This window comes from Metopolophium dirhodum, chromosome 9, assembly GCF_019925205.1.
Source record: "Metopolophium dirhodum isolate CAU chromosome 9, ASM1992520v1, whole genome shotgun sequence".
NCBI lineage: Eukaryota > Metazoa > Arthropoda > Insecta > Hemiptera > Aphididae > Metopolophium > Metopolophium dirhodum.
In genome coordinates, this window is record NC_083568.1 from 8,256,596 (window position 1) to 8,276,811 (window position 20,216).

The 20,216-nt window shown below is 30.8% G+C and overlaps 5 protein-coding genes across 9 annotated transcripts; 3 read left to right on the top strand and 2 right to left on the bottom strand.

The window, feature by feature from the left end:
- Positions 1-1,319, top strand: LOC132952783 (elongation factor 1-beta'). The gene is made up of 4 exons (XM_061025211.1): positions 1-216; positions 303-528; positions 841-1,030; positions 1,093-1,319. Exons 1-4 carry the CDS (start codon positions 137-139, stop codon positions 1,245-1,247), a joined length of 651 nt encoding a protein of 216 aa, XP_060881194.1. The 5' UTR covers positions 1-136; the 3' UTR covers positions 1,248-1,319.
- Positions 1,320-4,082: 2,763 nt separating this feature from the next.
- On the top strand, positions 4,083-7,260 carry LOC132952842 (protein BCCIP homolog). Its single transcript, XM_061025302.1, has 7 exons — positions 4,083-4,285; positions 4,361-4,515; positions 5,109-5,264; positions 5,560-5,661; positions 5,722-5,909; positions 6,033-6,195; positions 6,877-7,260. Exons 2-7 carry the CDS (start codon positions 4,432-4,434, stop codon positions 7,072-7,074), a joined length of 891 nt encoding a protein of 296 aa, XP_060881285.1. The 5' UTR covers positions 4,083-4,285; positions 4,361-4,431; the 3' UTR covers positions 7,075-7,260.
- Positions 7,261-10,985: 3,725 nt separating this feature from the next.
- On the bottom strand, positions 10,986-14,544 carry LOC132951582 (high mobility group protein B2-like). 2 transcript variants are annotated; one of them, XM_061023359.1, is made up of 4 exons: positions 14,392-14,544; positions 11,780-11,842; positions 11,530-11,682; positions 10,986-11,464 (listed from the first exon to the last, which is right to left on the bottom strand). In XM_061023359.1, exons 2-4 carry the CDS (start codon positions 11,840-11,842, stop codon positions 11,354-11,356), a joined length of 327 nt encoding a protein of 108 aa, XP_060879342.1. In that variant the 5' UTR covers positions 14,392-14,544; the 3' UTR covers positions 10,986-11,353. The 2 variants fall into 2 exon arrangements, with proteins under 2 accessions (XP_060879342.1, XP_060879343.1); XM_061023360.1 differs by lacking the exon at positions 14,392-14,544 and adding an exon at positions 13,600-13,758.
- LOC132952419 (uncharacterized) lies at positions 12,148-13,236 on the bottom strand. The gene has a single exon (XM_061024713.1). It carries the CDS (start codon positions 13,234-13,236, stop codon positions 12,148-12,150), a length of 1,089 nt encoding a protein of 362 aa, XP_060880696.1.
- Positions 14,545-14,728: 184 nt separating the features above from the next.
- LOC132951579 (coatomer subunit gamma-2) lies at positions 14,729-20,141 on the top strand. 4 transcript variants are annotated; one of them, XM_061023354.1, is made up of 17 exons: positions 14,729-15,046; positions 15,382-15,509; positions 15,576-15,683; positions 15,748-15,867; positions 15,933-16,105; positions 16,172-16,301; positions 16,384-16,629; positions 16,691-16,894; positions 16,959-17,118; positions 17,587-17,695; positions 17,753-17,996; positions 18,071-18,227; positions 18,920-19,086; positions 19,148-19,322; positions 19,380-19,471; positions 19,552-19,798; positions 19,857-20,141. In XM_061023354.1, exons 1-17 carry the CDS (start codon positions 15,004-15,006, stop codon positions 19,988-19,990), a joined length of 2,637 nt encoding a protein of 878 aa, XP_060879337.1. In that variant the 5' UTR covers positions 14,729-15,003; the 3' UTR covers positions 19,991-20,141. The 4 variants fall into 4 exon arrangements, with proteins under 4 accessions (XP_060879337.1, XP_060879338.1, XP_060879335.1 ...); XM_061023355.1 differs by having other exon boundaries at positions 14,729-15,040; XM_061023352.1 differs by having other exon boundaries at positions 19,148-19,471.
- The last annotated feature ends 75 nt before the right edge of the window (positions 20,142-20,216 follow it).

The following is a 20,216-nucleotide window of genomic DNA, read 5'->3' on the forward strand; positions in this document are numbered from 1 at the left end:
CGTTTGGCGATAATCTTTTTTTCTCATTCTTTTCTTACTCGAAACTTGTAACGTGTTGAGTTTTGATTTTCAAAAAATTCATAACCTCCTAAATAATTAATACTTTGGACAGACGTAACACGTTAGGAAACACACGATGGCCATCATAGATTTTAAAACTGCGTCAGGCGTAGAGTTCCTCGAAGCCTACTTGAGCAAGAAAAGTTACATTGTCGGGTAAGCGGTTAACCTAAAAACCATATGTACTTACACGGTGTACCTACTGTTAAACGTATTTATATTCTTTACTATACACATTTCAGATACGAACCGTCCACGGCCGACATTGACACTTTTGCCTCTGTTACTTCGCCCAATGCCATCACTCCTAATTTGCTCAGGTGGTTCAACCACATCAAGTCGTTCACCGACAAAGAGCGAACCCAGTTCCCAAAAAAGAAAGCTGACTTTTCATCGGCTCCGGCAAGCGCACCAAAACCTGCAGATGACGATGATGATGTAGATCTGTTCGGTTCCGACGATGAAGACGTACGTCTATTGCATTTTTTTTATAAAATATAAATATACCTGATATTTTACCTATTGCTTTACTAATGCAATAGTCTATAATTTTATTGCGTACATCTGATACTTCTGCTCAAATTTTAAAAACATTAGTCTTGCAATGCACACATTATCTCTGTTATAATATTGCTCTATTTTAATTACATTTTAATACCATTTCATAGTTTTTCTTCAATTTTAGCCTTCGAAATCGCTTTTATTAGGAATTTGTTTATGATAATTATATAACTAATATTTGGTATCTTATTTTTATTGATTATTTATTGTATTTTCCAGGATGAAGAAAAAGAACGTATCAAACAAGAAAGAGTAAAGGCTTACGCTGAGAAGAAAGCCACTAAAAAAGTAATTATCGCCAAGAGTAGCATTGTACTTGATGTGAAACCGTGGGATGATGAAACCGATATGAAACAATTAGAAACACAGGTCCGAACCATTGCCATGGATGGTTTAGTGTGGGGAGCTTGTAAGTATATAACTAAACATAATTTCTGGAATATATATTTATTTGATATTGTTATATTACAGCAAAATTAGTTGAGATTGCTTTTGGTATCAAGAAACTCCAAATTATGTGCATTGTAGAAGACGATAAAGTATCTGTCGATGCTCTTACTGAAACCATTCAAGAGTTTGAAGATTTTGTTCAATCCGTGGACATTGCTGCATTCAACAAAATTTAAGATCTTTTTAATTCTTAGATATTTGTCAATTTACTTCATAAACATGAAAATATAAAGCCAATTAATTTTTAACTTATGGGTGTTATATTTGTATTTTATTTGTCATTCAATCGTCATAATTTCTATTTGCAATAAAATAATTATAATTGTGCTATTGTTATTAACAGTGTAATAACAAATTTGTTATTAAATAAATATCTATCAGATAGCAATCAAAATGCTTAGTTCCAATCATTGAACAAGAACTTATATAGACCTCTAGACTTAGAGTATTATACTCATAGTTCATGGTTCTAATCAAAAAATTTAAGTTTTTTTTTGTATAAATGCAATTGAGAAATTGAAAAATAATAGCACCAAAAAGATAAAATTCCATAATATAAGACATTCTTCTCATACAGTTAATGTATGCGTTCAAATAATATGGTATTGCAAGGTGAATCTACGGTTGAATTAAATTAATAATATTTATATTAATCAACTCACCGGATTTTCCAAAGAATTTAAAATGATACAGTGTTTGTTATTTTTTTTATTAGGTAATGTATATTTAATAATATATTATAACTTATTAAAATCAAAAAGGTCTTTTATAATCTGTGTTATTAATTATTATGTTGATTAAAATTCATTCTGAGATTCCTTAAAATTGTATTAATATAAGGATTTAGGTAGGTAAGGTACCTATTATAATTTTTATGTTCATGTAACCATTAAATGTTTAATGACTGTGTAACAATGCTTACATTCCCCAAGGATATTTATTTATATATTTATAACAATATTGCAACATCATATGCACTAAATATTTTTATCGTTATAAAATGTAAATAAATATAGGTACCTACTCATTTATCATCTAATAAAATAATACATAATCAGCATTTATTTTCCCTTTTGTATATCATAAAATATAACTTCATACCTACATATTTTATGGGGTAAATAAAAATTATATTATTTTGGATTAAGATCAATGCACAGCAATAAATTATTAAACTTATAAGTTTTAACCAGAGCTCTGAATTTAATGCACTAAAAAACATTAAAAAATGCAATAAAATATACACTTAAAATGCAAAAAATGTCTAAAAAACTGTAGTATAAAATTCACTTAAAATGGTTTTTAATTTAATTTTTACATTTATTATATTATAGGATATTATACTTTAGTACATTACATTTTACATGTATAAAAATGTGTTTATTTAATAAAAAAAAATAATAATATAAATATTGATTGAATTTGAATTTTGTATAATTTTGCTATTCACATGAAACATTTTTGAATTTTTTTTGTTAAAATAATAAAACAAACTTAAATATATTTAATTGTGGGACCTTATTCATCTTTAGTCATTACTATTGCATTGGACAAAAAAAAAACAAAAAAATATTTTATTCAAACATGTCAATTGACGGAATTTGATTAAAAATACCGGAAAATTAACTAAAAAAGGAAAATATGACCTAGAAATGCAAAAAAAATGGATTTATAGTTACATAATTCAAATTATGTACTTACAAAGCACAATCACAAAAAAAAATGCACTTTCCTACAAATTCACAGCACTAGTTGTAGCTAATAATTATAGTCATATAGACGTAGCCACATAGTAAATCATATTCAATAATTCACTATAATTGATTGTCGATACCTATTTTTACATGGAAAACTAAACACATTTACACTTTTGACTTTTCAGTCGATCACAGAATATTTTTGAATTAGATCAGCATAAATATTGTAAGCTGGTAAAAAGTAAATGGAAAAACATTTTTTTCAAAATATTAAAACGCAAGTAATGCAAAATTCAGTTATTGATTGTAAATTACGTAATGTCTTTTAAATGTTTTAAATTATTTAGCAGTGGCCATTTACCATAACCATAACCATAACCCAGCAAAGTCGTATACTGGACCAATGAATTTAAATGTATTAATGTAAATTTGGAATTCAAACACAATAAAATTAAAATATCTATATACATTATACATCTATATACAAATTAATATTAAGGCGCCCGGTGCCGATGCCATTTTGTCATCAAAAATACACTCGGCGGAATAATGATACCGCCTTGTAAAATCAACCAAATTTCATAAGTTTTTTTTTAATTTCTAGAGGGAAATATTCTACAGCCCGCATCAATCTCTGTTTTTCAATATTTTATTCTCAAACTTTATAATATGTCTAAAAAAAATACAAGATAAAAATCATTTTTTTTACAATTTTTTTAATACAATTATTTGAAATAAATTACAAAATCAGAGATCGATGCGGGCTGTAGGAAGTCTTCTTCTCTCAGATAAAAAAATAATCATCAAAATCCGACAATTCTACAAAGCTTGAAAGTTATTCCCGTAGTCATTTTTTTCGATAAATACACCTTATCAACCCCCCCTAAATAGGTATCGGGTAGTAGATTAGTGGAAAAGTCTTATAACTGAGGTGGCAACTAAAATATACAATTTAATTTTCAAAGTTTATAGAATTGTAGAAAATTTGAAAAACTGGGACCCTTAAGCTAGAAATGTCTCGGAGAAAAAAAGCAATAAATGTAGGTACAATTTAAATAATTTAAATCTAGAGAACAATTATTTAGCCGTGAAGACGAATATTTCTAATATAGTCATTGCATATCTATGGTTATCAATGGATGGTCGTGACCACGGTATCTAATCATGGTTGTAACACAGATGGAGTGGTTGAGTCGGTTGAGACCATAGACGTCATATTGCACTCCACCCTACCATCAATGGTAGGCGATCATATAACCATATAACCATATATAACTGAGAGAGAAACAACATGAAGTAGTGAAGGAGCCCGCACAAGGAACTGTATAAATTTTACTACTCTGTTTATTTTCTCACTCACTCCATACCGTACCCTTGACTTCTCTTTCTCTCTCTCTCTAAGCGCTGTCCATTAGTTTATAGGTTGAGACGTGCATCTTGCAAATTTCTATGATAAGATGTAGTTTGTACTGTGAGGTCTGAGAGTCGAGAGAAGCAAACCGCAAACGTCTTAAGCAGTAAGTATAACAACCTTACAGTATACGCATACCTAACTATATACACCGGCTACACCCTACATTTATTACAAACAGTTACTGTGGCACGATAATTATTTCAAGCGAAAAACGCAATCCAATTGGAAGAAACAAATTGTATCGCGACCATGGAGCCGGCAAGGAAACGAGGTGCACTGGCTGGGAGCAGCGAACCGGCCCCCATAGGGCCCGACGATCTTGTTAATGAAATGGTTGAGTATAAATCTATTAACAATCCCGTTGAAAATTTTAAACCGTAGGACCGAACCCATATATTATAATATTTCATTATAATGTGCCAAAGGCCCTGGCTCGGTACGGCAGGGGATAATAAGATTGATTGTAGATGATTCGGATCAAACAACTTTCGAAAAAAAACAAGGACTTAATTGTGAGCAACAAATAATAATGTTCCAACAATATCGTATCTTGTAAAAAGTTTGTTCATCAATTACTGTTAATTATGGTTGCTGGGTTTCCAGTCCGAATTTAGATAATTGCTAGGTAGAATTCACTGAGCTGAGTTAGTTCACAAAAATGTTATTAATACATATCTACAATATTATACTCGATCCCTCTCATAACGCAGTTTCAATATTATTATTCATTGCTAGACATCATTTTTGAGAACAATTGATTATGCGACAAACATATTTCTGATCTTGTAGGTAGTAAAAGTATTAAACCGATTTTAGTTCTGTGTTAATAGAAAGGTGAATTTTGACATATTGTCAAAAATATTACCACCATACACATTTTGAATGTTATACCTAGCGTTAACTGATTGTGTTTATTTTTATTTTAGTCAATTGATGTTGAATTTGAGGGCCGCAGTCCAGAAATCAGAGATTATCATTGTATTAAACAGTTATTACAACAACTATTCTTAAAAGCTCCTGTAAATCTGTCTGATATGACTTCGGTACTGATTCATCAACCCAACATTGGCTCAGTTATAAAGGTATATAGTTTAATAATTCAAGAGAACGCCACACAAAAGTACAACATAGCAAATTTGTGTTCAGCAGTTCCCATTTTGTGTAATAACCTTTAATGATACAATAAATTATTGACCTGTTATACAACTTAAAGGCAGAAACATTATCTGTAAATGTGCTATGTTGTATGTTTGAAGATGGATACAACACATGCGAGTGTGGCTTCCTCTTTAGTATAAGACACATAAGTCAGGTTAGGTTAGGTAACCTATTATGTATTTTCATGCTTTGGTAAAAATGTAATTACTTTATAATTAGCAAGTTACTGACGAGGATGATGAAGAGGAAGACGATGATGATGATAACGATGATGCCGACCAAGTGTTTGGGATAACTTCAGTTATCAATATTACAGAGAAGGTAATGTTACTAATATTCTGATTTACTATTTGATTTCATACTGAATTATTCATGTTACAGGCAAGTGAATGTGTAGAAAATTTACATAAATTAATGTTGGACTTAAGTAACCAACATAGTGATAGTGACACAACACTATTTGTCAACCGATTGTTGAGTGATGATGATAATCAAGTTGGGTTGTTAATAAACGAAAGATACGTCAACATACCTCCAGCTATTTCTGTGCCATTATTTCAAGCCCTTTGGTATTATTATATTTATTACTTAAAAATTAACAAATACAAATAATATATTAATAATAAGTGTAAAGTGTTGTTATGTTTTAAAAACTGTATTGTATTTGTACAACATAATAAATTTAATTTCAGCAAGGAAATATTCAAGCTAAAATGTAAGAAACAATCATACAATTTTGATTATTTTATTATGATATGCAAACTGTATAAAGTGAAGAACGATAAGAAGGGAAACAAAAGTTTTGAAAACTCAGAAATAATATGGTCAAATGGTGAAGAGGAGTTCTTTGACAAAGTAAGTAAATAGGAAAAATTATTTATTTAATGGCCTATCTTTGTGGTGTGCCCTCTACCGCATATTGCGATCTACTAGCAGTTATGGAACAATTGTCGTCTTCTTCCCTATTACAATGATGGTACTTGATGCACATACTCAAAGAATAGAAAATATGTGGATGACTGACGTTAAAATTTGTAAAAAATTATGTAGTGAACAACTCCTTATATGCTTTTAAAGTGTAATTTTGATAGTGTAATATAATTTTATATATTTATAAATATAATTTACAGCTATTATAGGTATCTTATGAAATGTGGTGAAAAGAAATCAATAAACACATTAAACACCTTTTTTAAGGGACATGGCACAAATATTTAAATATTTTTTTTCTAATTATTAATTATTTTTAAAAAGAACTAAATTTAAAAGCCTACATTTGTAAGTAATAACTGACAAATGACACAACGACGACAATGCTATTGATAATATAATAATTTTTAATAACACTAACTACACTACACTTCAAGTATTATTTAATTTGTTATTAAAACCAACTTTACATCTACCACTTTGAATATAATATTATTTAAATATTGCTGTAGAGTGGCAATGGCGTTAGAGCGCATACTGTAGTGGCATATGACAAAATAGAAATAGAATATGTTCTATTAAATTTATTTTCTATATTTGTTTCAGGCAGCAGATTACAAGTTTGAGTTTTGTGTGCAAAATGACAAGGGTTCTGCCTTGGCTGGCAGCTGGGTAGAATCAGATCCTGAAATGATTCCTTTTAGACGTGTTCTGATTTTCACTATGGAGAAATTCTGTTCAATAACTAACCAACTTGAATCTTGGTTAGCGAACAATGATACTGCAGATCAGCATGAAGGTTAATCCACTTTTTATAATCCTACATACATTTTTTTTTTTTATTAAGTTAAGATAAATTAAATAAATTGGATTGTATTTTTACCAATGTAATCTAATGACATGTAATAAAATTTACAATTTTAACCATTCATTTTCTTACATACTATTAATTGATATTAAAAAAAAAATATATGATTATTAGAGTGTGGATGACAATGTGTTTGCTGTTTTAGTCCTCTCTAAAAATACCTATAAGTTTTTAATCATTAAATAATTGTACAAGTGGACTGTTATACGTCATGTTTCATGGAAGTATCCACAAATGACAAATATTTAGTTATATCAGATTTTATTTAATTAAGTTAATATGGGTTACAAAAAAAAAAAAAATGGGGATACAGCTGTTCTTTGGAACCTTCTTAGAATACTAGTTTTTCTCAACAAAAAAATTAGATTACAAATTATATGATTACTATAGAATAAACATTTTTTTCCCTTATTTTTAGGTAAGATTATCTGTGTTTTTTTTTCAGTAGACTTCTTTTTTTGTTGGGATATAGTTTTCCTCTCTTATAATATCTTTGTCCTAATGATTAAACAAATAATACAATTCATAATGTTACCTATGTATAATAAAAATTAATTCTATTATTATAGAATAATTACCTCAGACAGTCAGACATGTCTTCTGATGAGCGTCCGACAACGGGGTTCTAATAAAGAATATTCCAGACACAAAAATTGTTTCCATAATTTATAATTATAATATATATTATATATTACAACTTACAACGACATTAAAAAAAAAAATTAGACATTTAATAATTTAATACAAATGCAAATAATTCAATATTGAGATCCCTTAACAAGGGCCTAGAATTTGAAATGCGGAAAAAACCAACTTTTTTTTAAAAAATACTTATTAGTTATTGGATATCCAGCTCAGTCAAATACCACAAATAAACTATAAATGTTTATGTCAATCAAAGACATAAAGCTAAATAAAAAAGTTCATTACTTATATTGTAATAATAGTAGTATTTATATTCAATGATTGAAGGTTTCGAGTTAGCTAAATCATTGAGAAGGTGACTGTAATAATCATTTGAAATTGTTTGGATCACTACAATTATATCTGACCAAGCATAAACTTTCACAATAAAAAAGTAAAAAATGTTAAATGTTATAATAGAAGATTATAAAATTTCCAGATTATTTTGAAAAGTAATAGGAATTCTTTCCTTAGAACTAACTAAATCTAATTATCTACTAGAAACCATCCTCAATATTGAAGCATTTTTTTGCTCACATAAGAAAACATAAATCATTGGAAACACAACAACATTCACTCCTCAGATTCTAAAATCAAAATACATAACAACCATTCTAACCTTACAATACCTACCGACAGGTGCTACGACAGTTCTAGCTGTAAGTGTAAGTATTTGAACGGGTACAATGTGCTTATAATATTTTCCCTCCCCATATTTTCTCAGTAAAATATTTATGCCACATATACTTAATAATATTAGCTGTAGGTTTAAAAAGAAACTCATTCTCGTTCTTTTACAATCTGAGTGGTTGTCAATAGTGTTTTTTTGCGGACAACTTCTAAACCAGAAATAATCGCCTAATTTTTGTATTCATTACCATTTCTGATAGGGGTAGTTAATTGAACCCAGATTCTATAATATATTCTAGAAAATATTATTATTAAAAATAACATGCGTTAAAATATACCTATAGACTTTTAAAAAGGTTATGTACTCACCACCCATATTTTTAAGTTTACAACTATTTTATGAAATAAAAGTGTATTATTTATCTTTAAAAACAAATAACTGTACATGAAAATTTGACTGAATGTTTATATTTTCATTTTCTATACACCATAAAATGTCGAAAATATTTTGACTGATTATGAGCTGTTAACAGACATTTTCAGTTTCCAATTTTTTTTCTATAATTGTCAACAACATTTTATATGTTGGGTAATAATGCGTGAAAATTTAATACAAGGCTCCTGATATATTTCTTAAATAGCAGTGGAAAAATATTAAAAACACAATTTTTTTTATAAGCATTTAAAGTTCAAATGTTGACAACATTTATCAAATTTTAAAATGATTTTGTAGTTAAAAATTAATAAAATGTTCAACTTTTACAGCTAAGGATTGGAAAATTTAAAACAGGGTTCCACTTAAATAAGTTATAATATATGAATTACTTTATTCACAATAATATTATCATAAAATATACTTAGTAATATCATAGGTTGACTGACTGTCTTCGCTCAGAATTGTTTTTCTTATGCAATGATATATCATTGAGTTCAAATTTAATACAATTCATAAACATTGGACATTTCAAATACTTAAATAACTAAATAGCTCAAAATGTTTTTAAATTTCATCATGCACGCTATTGCACAGTAAATTATTAAAAAAACATTGGTGAAATTTTTAAGTATTTATGGATATTCGTTTTTGAGTTATAACCTACCAATAAAACAATATGGATTTCGTTGAAAACTGGTCTTGCGTAACGATTACAGTTTTTCCCACAATTTTCTTTTTCATTTGAAAAACGCTAAGAATTTAAAATTGTTCCTCTCAAAGAAGAGTAACTAGACCCAATTTTCTACTAAAAACTATCCCCAAAGTAAAAATCGAAACATTTTTCAACTACTTAATTCATGTAAATAGGCACAATAAAAACACACATTATCATTCTGATTTCTGACATTCATCGCTCACTGATCAGCTCAGGTTTTAAAATAATATGGTACTTTTAAGTATAAAAAGTTCAAGTAAGTATGTTTGTAATTTAGTAAATAATAATTAATAGTATTGCTATAGATCAGGGTAGAATTTAGGCATATAAATATAATATAACAGGATAATACTTTTTTTGGTAATTTACTAATGTCTGTAATATCTTTGATTAAGTAAAGTTTAATTTACTGGTAGTATCCACAAGTTACTACTTACTTGATACTTATTTTGTTATAGTTTTATACTTTGTAATAAAATATCCGTTTTATCTAAATTCATTATACATCACGGGCAATTTTTTTCTTTTTGAAAAGCTACTTACTACATAATATTATACATTTACACTATAATTTACGGTATTTTCTTTAAAAAATTAAATTCCATAATACAGTAGGGTTTTTAAATGAGTAAATTAAAATTAAATTCTTTTTTTCTGTATACTATAATGTTAAATAAATAGGTTATTGGATATGTGGTCCACAATCATATTATTATATATTATGAGAAAACAGTCTTTTTTTTTTTTTTTACTCATCTTAAATACTAATACTAAATCCAAAATTATCAAAATAAATGAAAAAGTTATAATTCATTTTTTCTATTGATTATAATCATTTTAACTGTATTTAATACTTGGTACCTTTTACAAAGATGTACATTTTGATTTCTTTGTATAATTATTTAATAATAAATGTTTATTGCAGGCCATAATAATATGTTTGAGTGAAGTATTCAAGCAAAATATGAATGACAAAATATTTCAAATATTGTAACCATTTAAGAATATTATTTTAGGTTAATAGTTACTTTTAAAAGTAAATTGTGATTACAATGAATCCATAAGTAGTTTTAATGTGAGACAAGATAAAAATTAGCATATCTTAATGATGGTAACTGGTAAAAATATTATTAAGACTGTTAATAGTTTTTATATGATTTTTTATTCACACCATTTATAAAATAATATGTTATGCTCTAAACCAAAATTCTCTTCAATAAATTGTTAAGTCCAAAAATCATCTAACTTCCAATTATAACCAATCACATCTGAACGAAAAATAGTTTTCAGTGAAAGTAAACACTAATAATGTAACTTTTGTTTGTTTATACAGGTCATATAAAATAGATCTTTTTAGACACCACAAGAAAAAAAACAAATAATTATCCAAGTACTTTTATATTTTAATAATAAAGATACAATTCAGATATTATAAATTAGTAAAAAAGTTTGTTTACAAATTAATGGTACAAAATAAAAAAGAAATCCATTTAGGAAATGAGTTCTTAAGTATAATTAGACGTTACATAATTATTAATTAATTAATTAATACAGTAATGTATAACAATACTAACTTAATCGAAGTTTTAATTTAAATGAGTTGCTAAAGCCTACAAATACTGGGCATACAGTTATAAAATTAGGTACTTAGTCTAGGCAAAAAAAATGTAAATTTGTTTTGATGCAATCTAAATTAAGGACACACTGCACACGGAACACAAAAATATTGAGATTAATCCTAAGTAGTGTCTTATTCGTCATCTTCGTCTTCATTTTCCTCTTTGCTGTCTTCTTCTTCAGCAGATTCCTCCTTTTCTTTTTTGTCACTCTTCTTTGGGCGACCACGTTTACCAGTCTTGCTCTACAAAAGAAAAATAAATAATTTGTTAAATGAATGATTATAACAGTAATATATTATTAGCATACCTTAGGCTTGTCAGTTTTTTTTCCAGCGGAAGCCCCAGACTTTGGTGGACGACCTCTGCCTCTTTTTGCTGGAACATCTTCGTCCTTTTTTACAACATCTTTGTCTTTCTTTTCAACTTCACGTGCCCGTTTCTTGGGTTCTTTAACAGAATCCTAAAGATAAAACAAATAAATATCATTTTTAATATTCTTTGTATATACTTAATACAATTTAAGGAACATTAATAATTTAATACAATAGGATAATTACCTCAGACTTGTCTTTTGCTGGGCGTCCACGCCTCTTTTCTACTACAGCTTCTGAATCAGACATCTAGAAATGAAACAATACATTTTTTAGTTATATTAAATAGGTCACTAAATATTATGTACAACAAAAAAAATCAATTGATAATAGTATTATAGCCTAAAGCTATTTAAAAATATATGTCATTAATTTTCTTCTATTATTATTATTATGTATTATACTAAGTTACAAAAATAAAAATGTTTGTATTATATATACTGGGTGGGGCGAAACAGGCAGTGCAGTTTTGAAAGGCTATTAAAAAAAAACTACGCAACTTACAGAAATTATATTTATTTAATTTTTTTCAGTACATCATGCCGTTTTATATATCAAGTTTTAAAAATGACATCAGAAAGATGATGGCCGCCAGCAGCGATACACTGATGAAGGCGATTTCTGAAATTTTCTGCCGCATTTTGACACATTTCGACTGGTATAGCGCCAATTTCCTCCCTAATTCGGTCTTTGAGTTCTTCCAACGTGTGAGGCCGATGTTTAAAAACCTTTTCCTTCAGGTAGCCCCACAAGAAAAAATCACAAATGCTCAAGTCTGGTGAGCGCGCAGGCCACCTCAAATCACCCCTCAGAGAGACGAGATGTGTAGGGAACATCTGTCGCAGCTTCGTCATTGAAACTCGAGCAGTATGTGCTGTAGCCCCGTCCTGTTGGAACCAGATGTCCCCCATATTTGTTTCTTCCATTAACTCTTCCAATTGAGGTTCAAAAAAATTGTCCAACATGGAAACGTAACGTTCAGCGTTGACAGTTACGGTTTGTCCATTCTCCTCAAAAAAATAAGGCCCAATCACCCCAAATTTTGAAATCGCACACCACACGGTCACTTTTGGAGAGTGAAGAGGTGTCTCGTGAATTTGCCGTGGATTATTTTCTGCCCAATAGCGAAAATTTTGCTTATTCACCGCCCCACTGAGATGAAAGTGAGCCTCGTCACTACTGAAAAATGTTGACCTCACATGGATCCGGTTCAACATTTCTTGTGAGCAATTCATGCGATTTTCATAGTCGGGTGGACTCAACTCTTGGACAATCATAATTTTGTAGGGGTGGAAGAATAAGTCTTGGTGCAAAATCCTCCTTACTGACCGATTAGAAATGCCCAATGCAATTGAATGTTTCCGGGCAGAACGCGTAGGCGACTGCACAAAAGCTTCACTCACTCTTATCAAATTTTCAGGTGTTCTTACCGTTTTGGGTCTTCCTGAACCTCTAAGTCTTAGTGTAGATCCAGTTTCTTCAAATGTACGCACCCAATTCGCGATAACATTACGGTGAGGGACGGTATCATGACGCGCAAGGTTAAACTGCAGCCGGAACGCTCGCTGAGTTGCGACGAACGATCGACCATTTTCAAAAAATGTACGGACGGCAAAGCCACGTTGTTCACCAGACCAAACCATGGTAATGACTAATAACGGCATGGCCTGCCCGACGAAATGAAACCACCATAATCGTACTATCCCCACCACACGTGAAGTACCAACCTTTCAAAACTGCACTGTTTGATTTGCCCCACCCAGTATATATATATATGAGTAATAAAAAGGACGTAAAAAAAAAAAAGTCAATTTAATAATTTTAGCTGAAATGCGAACGCGAGAATTGCGTTGAAGAATCGAAAATTAAAATACACAATACTGAATATCTTGGGCAGTCATTACACGCCTCGAACAAACAACAAATGTCTGTCGATCAAAGACGGTCATTAATCTAATTAAATACGCGCGTAATAATAATAATATAATATTTGTCAATAATAATACCTCTACGTGTTTTTGTGGAAAAAAGAGACGGAGCGCACGAAATTAAAATAGAAAAATACTGTGGAGGAAAACATAAACACGAAACGGAACCGGACAAGTCGAGCTCAGACGAACGAAAAACGCGCACCACTTCCCGCACAAATGCACAATGCAATACACACTCCAAGCATCGGTGGCATCGTGGAGGGGGTTGTTTTATTTATTTTTATTTTTTTTTCGTTTAACGTTTTTTCCACGACCGACCAATGGGAGGCCGCATAGAAATCGGTTCATTATTGTTTGGCGTGCACGCGGCCCCGACGAATTAGGGAAATCGGAATTCGATATGGAAATGAAAATGAAAAAAAAAAATGGGTAACGCCGACGAAAAGACGCGCGCGTCGTCGCGCGAGGCGACTTACCGGGCTACGGACGCCGTAATTCTTAAAACGTCGAAAATCGATACGGAAATCGATCACAACGGCGGACACCATTATTACCCGGCGTCGGCGTCCATTTCGGACGGAAGCCCCGGCGACCGAAAAAAAAAAAACCCGCGGAACGGGCGACGGCCAAAAATCGCAAAACGAACGATGAAAATGAAAACCGCGACGCGCCGACGGCCGGTAGGTCGGCGGTCGTTGGGCGCGCAACGGCGTCGTTACCCGCCATTATTCGCGCGCGCGGCACGGCGATTATCGATCGGATTCCGCGCGCCGGTCCCGCCGACAGATAATAATAATAATAATAAAAAAAAATTTAAAACAAACGCCGACGCGTTTAATTTTTTTTTATTTTATATTTAATACTCACAGCGTCGTCAGTTGTTTGGAGTGTAACGTGGCGAGAAATTCGGCCGGAACGGTGAAGAAATTGGTGCGGGACGACTGGAAACGGATATGTGACAGCACGAAAACTTGGGGCCAAGCGCACGGCAAAACGGTCGGCGTCGAAATAATAAAATAAATAAATAAATATAAACGCTGTGCTCTCAACGGTTCGAAAACAACATGTCGACTGTTGACAACAAAAACGCGGCGCCCCATTGGCCGGCCGGCCGCCGTCGCCACCGCGTCCGTCGCGCCTGCAATCCGTCGCTACGTTCTTGTAGGTAAACACTAGCAGTCCGTCCGACGGACGCGATAACGCGTGATTACTGATAAGGACCGAGGCCTTTTCCCGAGTGACGTGTGTGACGTGTCTCCGCGCCCGTGTACCTATTACGTTTGTAACTTTTTTCTCTGTAATACATTATTATTATAATAATTTCCGTGACTGGTCCGACGGAAAACTATGCGATCGTGATTGCCGAAGAGAACGGTAGTATAACTTTTAGCCCGTCGACGAAACGCAGTTGGTCTGGCCGTCATCCGTTTCGAATCGTTGTACCAGTACACCGGGGACCGTTTTGCCGAGCACACTTCAATGGCGTTCAAACGGGACAAAAAGGAAGAAGAAGACGGTAACGGTTTGTTTCCATTCTGCGCTCAAAGCCTAGTATCTATCTCGCACCACAACATACGCTATCTGCGTGTTTAAGTCCCTGGCTATTATTATTTTTATTTTTTCCCCACCGTTTACTGTGCGACACATACCTACATTCATCTGTCGTTTTTCTATGTTGTTATAGTGTAAACAAACCGTTGATCTACTACTGCTGTTCCCACATCATGTTATGTGTATTTTTTTCATCTTTTCTTCAGAATGATTCTTGACTGTACAATTCTTCTTCGCTGCCCATCTTTTTAAATCAATATTCTTAAACAATCATGTTCAAACGTAAAAGTAAATGTGTTTTTAAAGGAGGCAATCCGTATCAGAATCTTGAAAAAACCAGTGTTCTCCAGGAAGCAAGGACGTTCAACGACACCCCTGTTAATCCAAGAAAATGCACACACATCCTCACCAAGATATTGTATATGATAAATCAGGTATGTAACACTCTTGTAGTTACATTTTGTTTTAAAAATAATTTGAAATTAAACTTGAAATTTAAGGGTGAACAACTTGGAACAGCTGAAGCAACTGAAACATTTTTCGCCATGACTAAACTATTTCAATCGCGTGATATTATATTAAGAAGAATGGTTTATCTTGGAATTAAGGTTGAACTTTATAAATGATTTTCTTTATACTTTTAAATGTAATAATGACTTTTAATATTCTTAGGAACTAAGTGGAATAGCAGAAGATGTAATCATTGTAACTTCCAGTTTGACCAAAGATATGACTGGAAAGGAAGATACATATAGGGCAGCTGCTATTAGAGCTTTATGCAGTATTACTGATGTATGTACAGTGAACATTATAATATAATTACTAAAAATATTTTACTGTTGTTATATTATTTTAAGGTGTCCATGTTACAAACAATTGAACGTTATATGAAGCAAGCAATTGTTGACAAAAATCCTGGCATCAGCAGTGCTGCTTTGGTGAGCTGTTTACATTTGTGTAAAAACACTTCGGCTACCGACATTGTCAAACGTTCACTCAATGAAATTCAAGAGGCTTTAAATTCCGACAAGTATATTGATTTTACTTAATTGAACTTTTATTTTATTTAGTTACTTAATAAATTCTTACATTACAGTGTAATGGTACAATATCATGCATTAGGACTACTGTTTCACATTCGGAAAACAGATCGTTTAGCTGTCACAAAGTTAGTGGCTAAACTTACAAAAATAAATATGAAATCACCATTTGCAGTTTGCATGTTGGTAAGTAGTTTTTAAAGTAATTATAATAGTTAATTTATTTTAAGTCCCATTAGGTATTAAAATTAATATTTGTTATTTTCAGATACGAATGGCATGTAAACTATTAGAAGAAGAAACTATTCCACGATCTGAATCTCCGTTGTTTGAGTTTGTAGAATCGTGTATTCGTCATAAATCAGAAACTGTCGTATATGAAGCAGCACATGCAATTGTTCATTTGAGTGGTACTGGAGCAAGGCATTTGGCACCGGCTGTGTCTGTGTTACAATTATTCTGCTCATCTGCTAAACCAACACTACGGTTTGCTGCAGTTCGAACACTTAACAAAGTAATTCTTAATAATATTTCAACTAACATATTAAATATTAATATTATATATTTTATTTAAGGTTGCGATGGAACACCCAAGTACAGTAACTGCTTGTAATTTGGATCTTGAGAACCTAATTAGCGATTCTAATCGTTCAGTAGCCACTTTAGCTATAACAACATTATTAAAAACTGGTGCTGAAGCATCAGTGGATCGCCTGATGAAACAAATTGCAACATTTGTTAATGAAATTTCCGATGAGTTTAAAATTGTTGTTGTTCAGGTAATAATTATTTATTTTTTAATATAAGAGTTATTATATTTAACAATAAATATTAAATATTCAGGCTATAAGGGCATTATGTTCAAAATTCCCTCGTAAACACACTGTTTTGATGAACTTTTTGTCTGGTATGCTAAGAGAAGAAGGTGGACTCGAATACAAAGCATCAATAGCTGATACGATTATAGCAATTATAGAAGAAAACCCTGAAGCAAAAGAGATTGGTTGGTTGTATTTAGATTATATGTTTTACAATATTTACATCATAATTAGACAATAATGGGTTGACATTAACTAAATACATACCCAAATCTATAGATAAAATTAATTATTACCTCGATAATGTTATTTATACTCTATTCAAGTTAAGAAACACAGTCAGTGGCGACCAGTTTTTTCTGGTGGTTGTCTGGCAACACCCGTTTGTTACCCCCACCGAGTCAAATATCTATGTTCTATACTGGGAGGAGGGTGTTGCCAACAATTTGTTTAGGGTTGCCTATACAAACACTTTTTAATGCTGTATTAAAAGGGTTGAAAAAAATGTTGGCGACATTAAAGAGGATTGCAGCCTCAAAAAGATTGAGACTTGCTGATATAGAGAATAGATTTTAACTTAAAAGTTTTGTAACACATTTTTATATACCATTTTATATCTGATTATAATTATCTTATTATTTATATTTGATTAGGGTTAGCACACCTCTGTGAGTTTATTGAAGATTGTGAGCATACTAGTTTGACAGTTCGTATATTACATCTATTGGGTAAAGAAGGACCTCGCACAAAACAACCATCAAGGTATTTCTAGAAAAATGTCATCAAAAATAATATATTCAATAAAATTATCTTTTTTAGGTTTATAAGGTTCATTTACAATAGAGTGATATTAGAAGGAGCTGTTGTAAGAGCTGCAGCAGTTGGAGCTATGGCTAAATATGCTGCTAACTGTGCAATGCTCCACGATAGTATAAAAGTACTTTTGAAGAGATGTTGTCTAGACGTTGATGATGAAGTCAGGGATAGAGCAACATTTTATAGTCAATTATTGAGTTCCAATAATCGACAGTTAATCACAGATTACTTGTCAGAACCCATGCATGTAATTTTTACAAACAAAACTATAATACATTTTTTAATTGCCTAATTAAACTTAAAAAAAATAATATTTAATAGGTATCATTGCCAGTTTTGGAGAAGACTTGTCAAGATTATGTTTTAAATCCCACAAAAGAACGTATTAATCTTAGTGAATTACCAGTTGATATAGTAGTTAAAAATATTTCTCAAGAACCAACAAGAAAACAGAATATTGATAATGCCGTGAAACCAGGTAAATTCCATTATGATATTAAAGTAATAATGTATTTTAAATTCAAATCTTATAATTTAAATAGATTAACTTGGTTAAGTTGTCAACCATGAAATAGAAGTTTTAATTTAATACTTGTAATTGTTATAAAATATATATAAAACTAGATGGCATAACTATACTTTAATTTATTTAGTTATTAATTATTCCTTATTTGATTTCACTACTAATACTCAGATTTTTCTTTTCTAATATTTTAAATTTGGCCAAAATCAAGAACTTTAAACCAGCTTACACTGATTGACTTATATTATATGCTATAATGATGGCAGTATAACAATATTTAAAATCAATATTAATTTTAACATTTGATTTTTGCTTTGTAGAAAAAGATTTTTTAAACCGGTATTTAAGATTATGATTTTGGTCACAGTAATATTGTAAGAGAAAGAAACAAAGTCAAGATTCTACCCTGCTAGTTATAAACCAATTTCCTCGAACCTGTTTAATCCCTTCTTATTTTTATTGCAATTTTAAATTTAACTTTATTATTTATTATTTATTATTATTATTATTTAGTTATTATTATTAGTTATTAGCAATAAGTAATAACATATATTTCTTATTAATTAATTATCTCACCTTTTGAGTTATACATTTTTGGTTTCAATAAATATAATTAAAGTTCTATGTTTTTGCTTACTCAAACATAGTTGAAGTACCTGTTGAAAATGTGGACGGCCAAAAATTGCCTAGTCTGATTGGTTTAGACGCTGGTAAACTTTTCTGTTCTTCCGAACCTTCCATGTTGACTGAACCAGAAACTGAGTATGTTGTGCGGTGTATTAAACATATATTTAATCATCATTTGGTTCTACAAGTACGTATAGCGATATTTTATTGTTGTTACTTGCTGAGAAATAAACATTTTATAATTTTAGTTTGAAATCACCAACACGTTAGATGACCAAATTTTAGAAGATATTTCAGTTGCACTGGATGTAAGTGAAGGTTTCCAGTATTTAAATGAATTTAAGTGTCCCTCAATAAAATATCAAGAAACTGGCAATGTTTATGTTTATTTGAAATTTCCAGATGACTCAGTTGATGCTATTGGTAAATTTTTTTTTAAATTTTTTGTATTATGTACATCAAATTTTTTTTTTTTTTTAGCAAGTTTTACTGCCAAAATGAAATTTATTGTTAAGGACTGTGATCCCTTGACCGGTGAAGTTCAGGATGATGGTTATCAAGAAGATTATAGGGTATGTATATATTTATTGTACTATCTTATAGTATACACTATTTGGATATTGGTATTATATGTTTTTTTTTTCCATTGTAGCTAGAAGATGTTGAAATGACACTAAAAGATCAAATGTTAAAAGTGAAAGTTGGAAATTGGGACTCCTTATGGGAGGAAGCAAAGAATGTTTGTTTTGAAGTACAAGAAACTTTTGCGTTGCCATTAACTTCTGGAGGTTTATCAGATACTGTTAGTCAAATTATATCATTCCTTGGAATGGCTGCTTCCAACAATTCTGAGAATGTACACCCACCTAATAAATCATCACATATAGTGAATTTAGCTGGTAAGATATTAAATTACACAAATACACTCATGTATTTATATCATTGATTCTTTATTAGGTATGATGCGAGGAAACTGTAAAGTTCTTGCACAAGCAAAATTAGCGTTGTCTGAAAATAGTGTTACCATTCAACTTACTGTGCGTTCGATGGATGAAAGAGTGGCTGAACTGGTTGTGTCTACTCTCGATTGATTGTTTTATATTATTTTATTCTTTATGTATTAAAAAAAAAAAAGTGTATTTGGGTACTGAAACCCATTTTATACATTTTTATTAGTTATGTATTATTTTACACTTATAATATTCATAGTATATGCATACCAATAAATGAATTTAAATATTATTATCATTTATAATAAGTTATCAAATAATATAATAGGTTATTAGAAGTATTTAAACAGAAATGGTTTATTTTTTT